At 44.4% G+C, this 12,445-nt stretch overlaps 1 protein-coding gene across 3 annotated transcripts in view; it reads right to left on the bottom strand.

The window, feature by feature from the left end:
* LOC119654786 (endophilin-B1) overlaps positions 1-12,445 on the bottom strand; it is a 47,567-nt gene that overhangs the window by 18,458 nt on the left and 16,664 nt on the right. The window contains exon 6 of one of the 3 annotated variants that reach the window (XM_038060333.1): positions 540-966. The exons of the other annotated variants lie outside the window; for them this stretch is intronic. Coding sequence (XP_037916261.1) covers positions 777-966 — 190 coding nt within the window. The 3' untranslated portion in view covers positions 540-776. Of the gene's footprint in view, positions 1-539; positions 967-12,445 lie in introns of those variants that run through there. 3 annotated transcript variants of the gene reach the window in all.

Here is a 12,445-nt window from a genome sequence, read left to right as displayed (position 1 = left end):
GAAACTTGCAGAGTTTGAATTCAAAAACAGAATTTTATTAGATTTTTTTCAAGTTGAAATCGATTCAATCCTTATATTATTAATATTAATTTAATTCACATTAATCGTATACCTAAATTGAAATCGAGCAAAACATCAGGACGAACTTACTTCGATCTTTAAGTTGACGGAGCTAATTGACTAGAATCTAATTTCACTAGTTTTATTTTTGTATATGTTGATAATATAAGGCATTATGTGTACCGAGAATCGACCAGTTACAAATAACATATATTCTATTTTGAAAGGACTTTGGGACGAAAGGATGCGGATTATAATGCATTAAAAATTATTAAAATACGCATCCTTTTGTCCTAAGGTCCCATGCGGATTTTAATGATTTTTAATGGATTCAGGATCGAGATCCACGAATTAAGACATTATTGTTATTCTTTCGTATCAGAGCAATCTTTTTTTCAAAGCACTTTCAGATTATCTTAGCATCCTTAAACCTCACGCAAGACCTCAGTCTGTTTTAATATGAATAAAACTAGTCAACAGCAAATTTCAACGACGTAGTTTAATTTAATCTAAGCAATATATTAATACAAACTTCTACAATATTCTATAGTAATTAATCTAAAAAGTCGCATCGAATATCGAAATAGATACTAGATACACGCAGTATTATTATTTTTTTCATATAACGTATGTATCTATAGAGAATGTCTTTCTTTTTAGAGAAAAATAACAATTAGAATGCGGAAGAAAAAAACGGTAAGTAAGGAAGGACATTTTTATAGAACGGAAATATCGCTTGTGTCGTATTTTATATTCATGGACGATAGAACAGTGGTTTGTGCTGACATTTGACTAGAAGAGGTTTCGACATCATTTTCACTTGTTGGCGCTATTATTGCCGGACTCGATTGTTCATTATCAACGTCTTCACTATTTATACGTAAGCGTGGTGCTTGCGGCCGCATGCTGTAAACCGGATAAATATAAAGAAGAGAAAAAACAGGAAGTGTCAAATAAAACGCAAGAAATAGTAAAAGATAGACAAGTGTATGATGGTTGTGTTTGTTGGTTTGTTTTATGTGAGTTATGGCGAATTTTGAACAATTATTAATTATAAGAAATATAAGACGAAAATGAAATCAACTGCACTTTTTTTATAACGGTAACAACAAATCATTTATACTATGATAGTTTTAGAAGTATTATGTTGGGGAAAAAGTAATGTCGTATTTTGTCAATAGATGGCGTCACTTGAACATACTGTGCTACAAGTGTCTCTTTGACAGTATTGTGATCGTACGTTTCAGTCTCAAGTTATAGCGCGTCAAAGATGGAGTCCACCAAAGAAGAAATTCGTCATATTTTACGTTTTTACTACCTGACAGGTAAAAGTGCAACAAAAGCGGCCAAAAAAATTTGTGAAGTTTATGGGCCCGATACTGTAACGATTCGCACAGCATAGCGTTGGTTCGATCGATTTCATTCTGGTGTAGTGGATGTCGAAGATACACCCTGTACTGATAGGCTAATCGTCATAGAAACCGATAAAATCGTCAAAATCATTCAATTAGACCGGCATGTGAGCATTCGCTCGATTGGCCAGGGACTGGGTATAGACCATAAAACCGTTTGGAACCATTTGCAGAAGATTGGATTCCAAAAAAAGCTGGATGTTTGGGGGCCACACGAGTTGACGGAAAAAAATCTCTTGGATCGAATCAACGCCTGCGATGCACTGTTCAAACGGAACGAATTCGACCCATTTTTGAAGCGGATTGTGACTGGTGATGAAAAGTGGATCACGTACGAAAATCTCAAGCGAAAAAGAACGTGATCCAAGCGCGGCGAGCCGGCCCAAACCATCGCCAAACCCGGATTGACGGCCAGGAAGGTGTTGCTGTGTGTTTGGTGGGATTGGAAGGGAGTCATCCACTATGAGCTGCTCAACTATGGCCAGATCCTCAATTCGGTCCTCTACTGTAAGCAACTCGACCGTTTCAAGCAGGCGATTGACCAGAAGCGGCCAGGATTGGTCAATAGGAATGGTGTTCTGTTCCACCAGGACAACGCTCGGCCTCACAAATTTTTGATGACCCGCCAGAAGCTACGGGAGCTCGGATGGGATGTCCTATCGCACCCACCGTATAGTCCAGACCTGGTACCAAGTGATTACCATCTCTTCCGGTCCATGCAAAACGCTCTTGGTGCGGGGGGAGGTTTATAAGAGGGGGATAATGGAGTTGCCTTCTAAATGGCAACAAGTTTGCGAACAAAACGGCGCATATTTCACTTAAATCAGATAATGTTAAGTATGTTAAATAAAGTGTTAAAATTCGATCACAAATACGGCATTACTTTTCTCCCAACCCAATATTTTAAGATTTGAAAATATAAAAAGCAAATTTTTGTTAGTCAACGAAAATTTTTAGGTTTAAAGTTTCGGTGAACAAAATGAAGACCTAACAGATTCGAATCATCGCGAAATGACCCAGCTATGAGCTCTTAGAATAAAACAACCTACGAAGCGTGACGGAAAAGTAATAATATTGGAGTTGCTGCGAGCGACTGAACAACGCTGCGTTGTTTTTCTTCACCAGGCATCCTCTTTAGATGCTAACTCTGAATTTTAACTCCTTACTCTCACCACGATATTTATTAAAGTGGGGTTCTGTTTTGGTATTTTGTTAAAACACGCCTGCGAGGAACAATCTTTATCAAATGCCCTTCAGCTCTCCCACAACTTCCTGAGACTTGTGCCAGGTGTCCTTGAGGCGACCCAATCTTCGGCCATCTTGGGATTCCATTGCATGGCGTAGTCTGCAATGTAATTGTCGCAATTCCTTGATGTGTGACCTATCCACTGTCACTTCCGCCTTCCGAAAATAGTGCATATAAGTGCCAGGCCTGTGCGCCGACCGAATTCTTCGTTTGAGATAGTGTCAGGCCAGGGTACTCCGCTGATACGACGCAGGCTTGTAGCTGCTGCTAGTAACAGTGGGGTTCACTTTCCATGTGCTACTCCCATATAGCAACACAAAAAGACACAAGCACAGAACAGTCTCAACTTGATTTTGAGATTGAGATAACTGCATTTCCAAACTGCGTCAGGCAACATCCAATTCTGTGCCACCGTCCGCAGAAATCACATTTTCTAGATATATAAATTGATCGACGCTCTGCCCATTAATGCAGACAAAGAGAGGGCGATGACCCGTCAGACTGACAACCTTGGTTTTGTTGGTGTTTATCCTCGGTGCACCTCTACTTGCCTCTTTTTCCAAATTCAGAGCCATTTGGCTAAGGTATATGAACCGGTGACAGAGCAAACAGATGTCATCAGCGTAGTCGAGGTGTTTGAGGAAAGATCTCATAGTCCATAGAATCCTCTACGTCCTCCATATAAAATAGCATGAATACTTCGGCGATAACAAAAGGAAATAATTCCACTTTGGACCCCCCAACATCCTCCAAAACATTACTCCCTCTGCAGCATGTGACATTTTGCGCCATTATATATCACTCTAATAATAGCTATTCGCTTCTCCAGCATGCCCATCCTGTGTAGAGCACTTTAGATACAAGCACTGTTCACCCTATCGAAAGCTTCCTCGAAATCGATGAAGAGCAGGTGCAGCGAAGAATTAAACTCCGCGCACTGATCCAAAAATGTCCCAAATCCAAAACAACACGTAAGATCGTGATGTCGGCCATGTAGGAGGATCCGAGGCGGAAACCAGCTTGCTTTCTGTTAATAGCAGGGAGGACACAGAAACACAATACGGGTGCCCTTCTTTGGAACCTTAATTATTACCCCTTTTGAGCGCATTGATGACCGAAATGATTTCTCTTTTGTTTGGAGGAACAATCCGTTTCTGCATGTTACGTTGACTAGCCATTTCATCCACAGGATGAGGAACTTCACCGGACATGATACGATTAAAAACCGCGGTGAAGAGCTCTTTCCACCTCTTCAATTGCTCGTCATTGTGGATCAGAAGTCGACCGTTGACGGGTCTTGACGTCATCAAGCCAGATAAGCATGAAAGTTTTGGGGGTTTAACGGGAGTATCTGCCGTGTAGGCATAATCCCACGGTCTTCTTCGGACACGGATTGATTTTGGGACCACAATCAGAGTCCCGCTATGACTGGCACGGCGGTACTGGTTTATACTGAGCATTCATAACAGTTGATGCGAGGCCTATCTAACACCTCTGTCGCAATTAAGGGGTACGGCACCCGAGTTGTGCCAGCGCAACTATACGCTTGAGCTCTGCCCGCGATGTAGGCATAACCACAACCACCATGAAACTGCCACTAGGGGACCAACCGCAAATAACCGGGCCGAAAACACATCCCCCAGGAATGCAGCATATGCTCTCAGAGGGCCATCCCGGTTCCCGTGGTACCAGATAACCTCCGATGAGGCTTCGTGGTAAGAGCCACTTCAGATGAGTCCCTTGCAGACTCGGGTCTGATTGCCCTTCTCGAGTACGTGGGGACAGCACTCCCCAACGGGTAAGCCAGATAAGCAGTACATTAACCGATATACTTGGCTTTGGAATGACGATGTTGAAATGAAGGTCCGTGAAGAGAAACGCCTCTACGATAAAACGCTGGCCAATTAACAGATTTATAAGAATGCCAACCGGGAAGCAAAGAAAGTGATGGCTGTCATCCTAGCGGCCCATTACAAAAATCTTTACGATACGCTAGACACTTGGGATGGCGAGAGAGATCTGTGTCGACTTGCCAAAAGCCGAAACGAACACTCAGAGGATATCGAACATTTCTGTTGCGTTAATGACAAGAACGGTACTTTGCTTACTAACAGCAGCAGATTTGAGCTGAGGAATTTGCCTCCACTTCCACAACCATTGCCGATATTTGGACCAGTTCCACCTGTCAGCGCAACTGAAGTCGGGGAAGCAATAAAACGAATGAAATCGGAGCCACAGGATATGACGACGTTGCATCTGAGTTCTAGATAGCGCCGAATTGGGACCCAACACTGTGGCCCAGTGCATTCTTTAATCTTGTTGTTCAGGAAGGCAGAACACCATCTGCCTGGTAAGAAAGTACCACGATTCTAATATGGAAAAAGAAAGGTAGTCGAGCAGAATATTCAAATTACCGTACGATCCGGTTGCTTTCTCATACCATGAAGATTTTTGAATGCATTCTTGACAACCGTATTCGCGAAATTGTTGAAAAAACCGTGAATCAAGCCGGATTTGTCAAGAACTGTGGAACTACTGACGCAATACATGCTGTGCAGTTACTCATGGAGAAACACCGTCAGAAGCATTGCCCTCTTTACATTGCATTTCTGGATCCGGAGAAAGCTTTTGATCGTGTGCCACACGAAATCATCGAACGTCTCAAATCTAAAATTTACCGTAATGTCATCTGTCCTGCCGCTCTCTATGGTTCAGAGTGTTGGCCAACTATAAAAAGCAATGAACGGCGTCTTGCGGTAATGGAGACGAAAATGTTGCGTTGGACGAGTGGCGTGAGACGTTTTGGTCACACCCGAAATGAGGATATCCGCGATCGATATGGGGTTGCACCGATCGTGGAAAAACTACGAGAGAGGCGTCTTCGATGGTATGGTTACATTATCCGCGGTAACGAGAATTCACTTGCCAAGGTTGGTCTGAACATCGAAGTTGATGGTAAGCGACCAAAAGGCTGGCCGAAACAACGGTGGCTTGATACGCTGGATGAGGATTTAAAAGCCTCGCGATTGCATCCAGATCGGGAACTTGATAGAACCAAATGGCGAAACCGATCACGACGAGCCGGGCCCGCTTGTGAACAGGACAAAGGTTGAATAAAAAGAAGATCCCTTTCGAAGCCAATGTTAGGACCTCTCTTGTTACGCACATTCAGGAGACAACTTCTAAATCTACTGCTGATCGCGAAGTAGGTGTTCTGATTGCTCGAACGATGTCGGTCAGTTGACACCTAGCTGACGTTATGGCAGGTTCTGTGCTCGAACGATGTGCCGAATTATAGAAATCAACGAACCTTCCACCATTATCGTTACCGTCGTCAAGACCACGCTTCCGCATCATATGTCCGAGCATGGTGTTGTCGGAGCCCACCTTAGCATTCAGATTACCCATCTTGATCACAATATCACCTTTCGAAAGCTTCTTCTGAACTGCGTGGAATTTCTCGTAGAAAGTAGCCTGTTCTACTTTATCGGAAGCCTCCGATGGTGCATAGCATTGTACAATTGAGATGCTTCTTAGTCTGGACCGGAATTATGCAGTTAGAAATTGTTAGTCAGAAATCGGTTCTCAGTTCAAGAGAGCGCGCCTTCCGGTAGCTATCAGAAGCAAGCTGACACCGGATTCACATCTGCTACCATTTGGCTTCCTAGAGTACAAATGGACATTGCCGCAAGGGGGATAGGAATACTCTGCCATCTCAGTGCGCTCAGACCCATAATGTCAGCTTATATCGTTGGAATTCCCGCCCGAGTTGGAAAAAACGGACATTATGAGGACTTTCGCTATCGTTGTCAAGGAGCTCAAAGGTCCTCTTGATCGGTGTAGAAGGTGTTTACCAAAAACTACGTTTTAAAAGGAGCAGCACTTTGCTGACACAATGGATTCTCTTCATGAGACTCGAAACTAGACAATAAACCTCTAAAAGACCCACTCTTACAGTCTTATAAATATTTTTTGTGAATAATTCGAAAAATCACCTTTTTGGAGGGAAATTTTCCCCCTTGATGAAGACATTCTTTCAACTTTTAAGGGTTTATTGTTCAGTTTTCTGTACAAGGAATTTATTTTTTTTTTATTTATAAAAATCTATTAAGCAGACTCCGAGAAAAACGGCGTTACACTTTAAAGACATGATTTTGAGGAAAACTTATTTAAAGATTGTTTTATTAAAATTTTAATGCCCTGGGAGCAGCGTGATCGAAAGTGGCAACAGGTGGAAAATGCTGCTTTATATAATCGCAAAAAGGTGGAGGTGAGGCAGCGTCTGATGTGTCTTTTTACTTTTCGTACGATTGGGAGCTATGCCCCAAACGAAGACTCCGTGGATCAAAAAACGTGGGAGCAAGTTGCTCTCCATTTGCTCCAGTTCAAAATCGAGTGGATTTGGACTCAGGATCCCTCATACTCCAAACAAAAATCTAGCTTTAGCCTAGCTTAGGCTCAAACTAATGGCGATTTATACTTCCATATAATTCGCATCCTTGTCGTGTTTTTGCGATTATATAGAGGATCGTTTTCCACCCGCTGCCACTTTCTCAGTTCAGTCGTAGCAGCGGCCGCGTGCAAACGTGGCTCTCCGGATCTGAGATTTGAAATACCATGGACTGAGCACCGAGGAACCAGAGCCGACTCCGGTCGGCAGGAAGCCGCAAGCAACATTTGGACTTCTACGGAGTCCATCATTATCGGCCGACGTTAGTCGGACAGGTAACTATTCGTTAATTATTTTTTTTTTTCCCCCAGGATGTCGGCCTGGGTGAAGGTGAAGTGTAAGAAGCGCGCTACCACGCCGCTCGAAGACGACGCCACGGAGGACATCGACACCGTGCAGAACGAGGAGCAAGCAAAAGCGAGCACTACGGACCGGAACGACCCGGCAGTGATGATACAGTTCCTGATGGCGCACATTCAGCGCCTGAATATGACGATCCTGGAACTACGAAAATAGGTGAACAAGGCGGAGTGTGCACGGACTACTCTATCCACTTCTCAGCCCGTCTCCAACGAACCGTACACTTCGAAGGCTATGTCAGCGAGTACCGCCGACAACAGCATCGCCACGCCGAAGCCAGCAGCAGCCAGCAATAGGAAAGTGCGAATTCATCCTATGTGAGAACGAGGTAGCACTGCCCACCATCATTTTGGAGCACCTCGAGTCGCTCCCAGATAAGTATACTTTAAAAAAGAATGGCGCTAAAACCAAAGTGCTCTTGAACTCACTGAGTGACTTCAACGAGACACGGGACTACCTTGCAAGAAAGGAGAAGAGCTTCTTCTCCTACACCCCGAAGAGTTTGAAACCGGTGAACATGGTTATCCGGGGCTTGCATCGGTTCCATCCGAGAACCGACGTTATGACCGCCGTCGCGCAGGCCGGCTTATCTGAGGCCACAGAAGTCAGGGAGTATGCGACGAGACGCTGCGGTCAATTGCAGCATGCCCTACAGGTGTGTGAAGTGCGTCACTTCACACGCGCCAGGTAAATGCCTTAAAACGCAGGATGAGAAACCCGCCTGCATCAATTGTGGTTCGACAGAACATCCGGCGAATTATAGAAAGGCGCTGGTCACCATCAATCCGCTAAAGTAAGCCCTGGCGAACAAGTTTCCCATAATGACAGGTGGCAGAGCTTAAATGCTGCTCGACACACCAAACTTTTCCTGCCAGAACCCAACATACGTACCGCAAAGTTTATCCTGTCGAAAAGCAGGAGGACTTGCAGATGTATTGTGGGCATTCTGACAGGCCATAATTCACTAGCTGGGCATATGTTCAGAATAGGAATTACCGAAGATGATACGTGTCCCTCCTGTAATGAGGAAGCGGAATCCACGGAGCATTTCCTATGTGAATGCCCCGCCTATGGACGCATCAGGCATCAGATCTTTGGTGCCGATGTCCTCCAATTGCGACGGGTAGCATCACATCCACTAACGGAAATCCTGCGATACGTTAACGAATCCGGAATATTCCGTTAGACGGGGGAGGCGAGTACAATGGGCCAACACGGCCTGAGTGCTCAGAAGTTGTAGCTTCTCCCCCCCCCCCCATACACACACACACATAAGCCCTGGCGTCTCCTACGCCCAGGCTATCCAAGGCATCCCGTTGAGGAAAAGTCAGCAGACACCTGCTCAGACACCAGCCTCTAATGCACATGAGGTCATTAGCAGCAACGCGCAGGAGCTCTTTAAGTGCAGCCTGCCGGAACTCAGTCGCCAACTGAAGGCCTTTTTACCAGCCCTGTCCAGTTCCAAGGACATCTGGTAACAAAGGCTCCAAATGATTGCTTTTGTGGCGTCAATCTGCAAAGATTGAAGCTCCATTAGCAGTCCACTGACGGCTCCTGAAACGGAATTTAATTGCTTGGCCTTACCCTAGTAAGTCCAACAAGTGGTTTTCAAGTACTTTTAGTCGTAAGAGGTTTTAATTGTCTTTCCTCTTTTTTTCTTTTCTGTTATGTTTTAGGTGATATGTTTTCTTAATTAGTTAGTCTAGTCTGTAAACTTATCTTCTTTAGGTTATGATTTAGATAAGAGTTAGCTCGTTAAGTCTTGTTTCATGCTTTATTTAATCCCCCTTTGTGTTTGTAACTCTGTTAGGCTAAGGTTTATATAAATAAAAAATTGTGTTCCTGGAAATTGTGTTTCCGATCGCTGCCACTTTCTGTTAGGCTGCTCCCAGAGCAGAAGTGAAGCAGTGTCTGATGAGTTGCCTCTTTTAAAATTCGAATTGTCAAGAAAGGTTTACATAGAAGTTTAGAAGGAGTCTATGTTAGTATGCGACACAATCAACGGGAATAACCCGTACTAGCGTTTAGAAATCGGTGTAATGGTTAAGATTGCAGAAGGCTCGTACAAGGTGTCTCAAAAGAAATTTTATATTTAGTAGATCTATTAAAAAAAAAGTAAGCCGTATATAGAAAAAATGTTTATCAATTATTAAAATACACTTTTGGGGGATTTATTTCTTAAAAATAATATCGTCTAAATGTAGACCCTCGCGTTCTCATTTAATCGAACAGTAAAATTACTTATGACGTCTCGGCAGGCGGATTCAGGGATGGCTGCCATTTCGTGACGGATATTTTCTTTCAAATGCGCCAGTGGAGTTGATTTATTGGCGTAAACTTTAGATTTAAGATAACCCCATAGGAAAAAGTCCATAGGGGTTAAATCTGGACTGTGTGAAGGCCAATTTATGTCACCTCTCCGAGAGATCAATTTGCCTGAGAAAATTTCACGAACACGTGTCAGAGATATATCGGACGTATGTGAAGTTGCTCCGTCCTGTTGGAATCATGTTCTTTGGTTATAACCAGGAAAGTTTTGCAGTTCAGATACCAAGAAGTTGTCTAACATCTCCACATAAAGCTCTGAATTCACTGTAACTACACGCCCCACTACCGTCTTCAAAAAAGTAAGGGCCGATAATTCCTCGCGCCGATATTGCAGCCCATAGGGTCACTTTAGGCGAATGTAGGGGATTTTGATGTTTGCGTTTCGGATTCGTTGCACTCCAGTAGCGGCTGGTCTGATTATTTACGTGGCCATTAAGATGAAAATGTGGGAGGGTGCGCGACTAACCTTGAAAAGAGTCTCTGAGCTTCCATCGATCAAAAAGTGCTTTCTCTGGCTTCCAGAAGAAGAACGAAATGGTGTTGGGGTTCTGGAACAACTTGGTCTACAGAACAACCTTAACACCTCCACCTGGTTGCTGCTAGGCAGCAAAACAGGAGAGAGAGCCGATAGGCCGGGAACATTTCTCACTATCGGCGTTCCCGAACCCAATGTTAAGAAGGTTCGGGAAAAATCGGGCTGCCGGCTTTACTATGGGCTGGGGACCGTCACGTTACAAGTGTCGGCTCCTAAAACCATTGAAGGGGACATGCAGCCCCCGGCATCTACATCTGAAACGTAGATGAAGTGCCACATTTCCCAAGTAAATTTGCAGCATTGTAAAGCGGCGACTGCACTTATCAGTATTAAGTCAAGGCATGGGGGTAATACCAGGATGTGATGTCAACGCTCACCACATATGCTGGGGAAGTTCGAACATCAATGTAAGAGAATCGAGACTACTGGAGTATCTAGTAGGAACCGATCTGCAGATCCTAAATGTGGGTAATGAACCTACTTTCTTCAACGTGGTGAGGCGAGTGGTCATCGACATCACGGTGGCATCTCCTGACATCGAGGCTCTGATCGGGGAATGGAGAGTATCAAACGATGTCACACTCTCGGATCACAGACGCGTTGATTTCGTTATGGGCATGGATCCGCCTCCACCCACTCCATTTTGGAATCCGAGGAAGACAGATTGGGTGATGTATCAAATAGAATTGAGCGCCCGAGTCACGATCCCTGGGAAGCGCATCAAATCCATTGCTGGAATTGAGAAGACAACCCAGATGATCACAACTAGCATGAGAGAAGCTTTTGAAGAAAGCTGTTCACTCAAGATGCCAAAGAAGGGCAAAACACCATGGTGGAACTCGGATTTGCAAAACAGAGGAGAACGACAAGGATGCTCGTTAATCGTGCTCTGAAGGGTGAATCAAGCACTAGCTGGAATCGCTATAAAGAGGCACAGAAGGCTCTAAAGAAGAGCATAAGATCGGCTAAACGATCATCTTGGAGACGCTTTTGCGAAGAGACTAACTCTCTTGAGGCAACCTCAAAGCTGAAGCGGATTCTGGTCAAAGAACGTAGTCAGAAACTGGGCTACTTACGTTTCCAGAATGGGAAGTACACAGAAAACGATGAAGAAACGGCAAATCATTTGCTTGAAGTACACTTCCCAGGCAATATCCAAAATCTAATCTCGGGGCCAACAGGTGCATACAGCCCTCAACCGAGAGACTAGAATCTGGCATGCAAAGTAGTATCACTGAAGCGAGTGAAATGGGCATTTAACTCGTTCCATAGATACAAGTCTGCAGGTCCGAATGACATCATCCCTGCGCTAATAATAGAAGGAATGGATACCCTGGGTCTACACATTCCGAATATATATCGTGCATTCCTTGCGCACGCTTATATTCCAATTAAATGGGGGATGTAAAGGTGTTGTTCATTCCCAAACCAGGAAAACCCACCTACACAGACGCAAAAAGCTTTCGACCGATCAGCCTAACGTCCTTTCTGCTAAAAGGACTAGAAAGACTAGTAGATCGGTTCATAAGGGATACACACAATCCTAAGTAGCCACTTCACCATAGGCAACACGCCTACCAGAAAGGCAAATCCACGGAGACAGCACTCCATGAACTTACGGCAAAAATTGAGAAGGCGATGTCCGAAAAAGAATACGCCTTAGGCGCATTCGTGGACATCGAAGGTGCCTTCAATTATGCCTCATTCGCGGTAATTTGTGATGCGGCAAGACAGCATGGAATCGAATCGCTGCTAATCAGTTGGATCCTTCACATGCTAGAGTGGAGAAAAATCCACATATCGGTCGGCCAGAAGTCTATTGAAGCAGGATGTCTCAGGGGCTGTCCACAGGGAGGGGTTCTCTCTCCACTGTTATGGCTCTTGGTAATGGATACCCTGCTGTGGCTCCTGGAGGACAAAAACGTCTTCGCGCAAGCATTCGCAGACGACCTAGCCGTAATAATTACCGGCAAGTTTGCGGACACAGTATGCGCCCGCTTGAATGCAACTCTGCATGTAATCCACAGCTGGTGCCTCCGCAATGGACTCACGAT

This window comes from Hermetia illucens, chromosome 4 (assembly GCF_905115235.1).
Source record: "Hermetia illucens chromosome 4, iHerIll2.2.curated.20191125, whole genome shotgun sequence".
NCBI lineage: Eukaryota > Metazoa > Arthropoda > Insecta > Diptera > Stratiomyidae > Hermetia > Hermetia illucens.
Note: the sequence above shows the minus strand (reverse complement) of the source record. Positions and strands in the feature narration are given on the sequence as shown.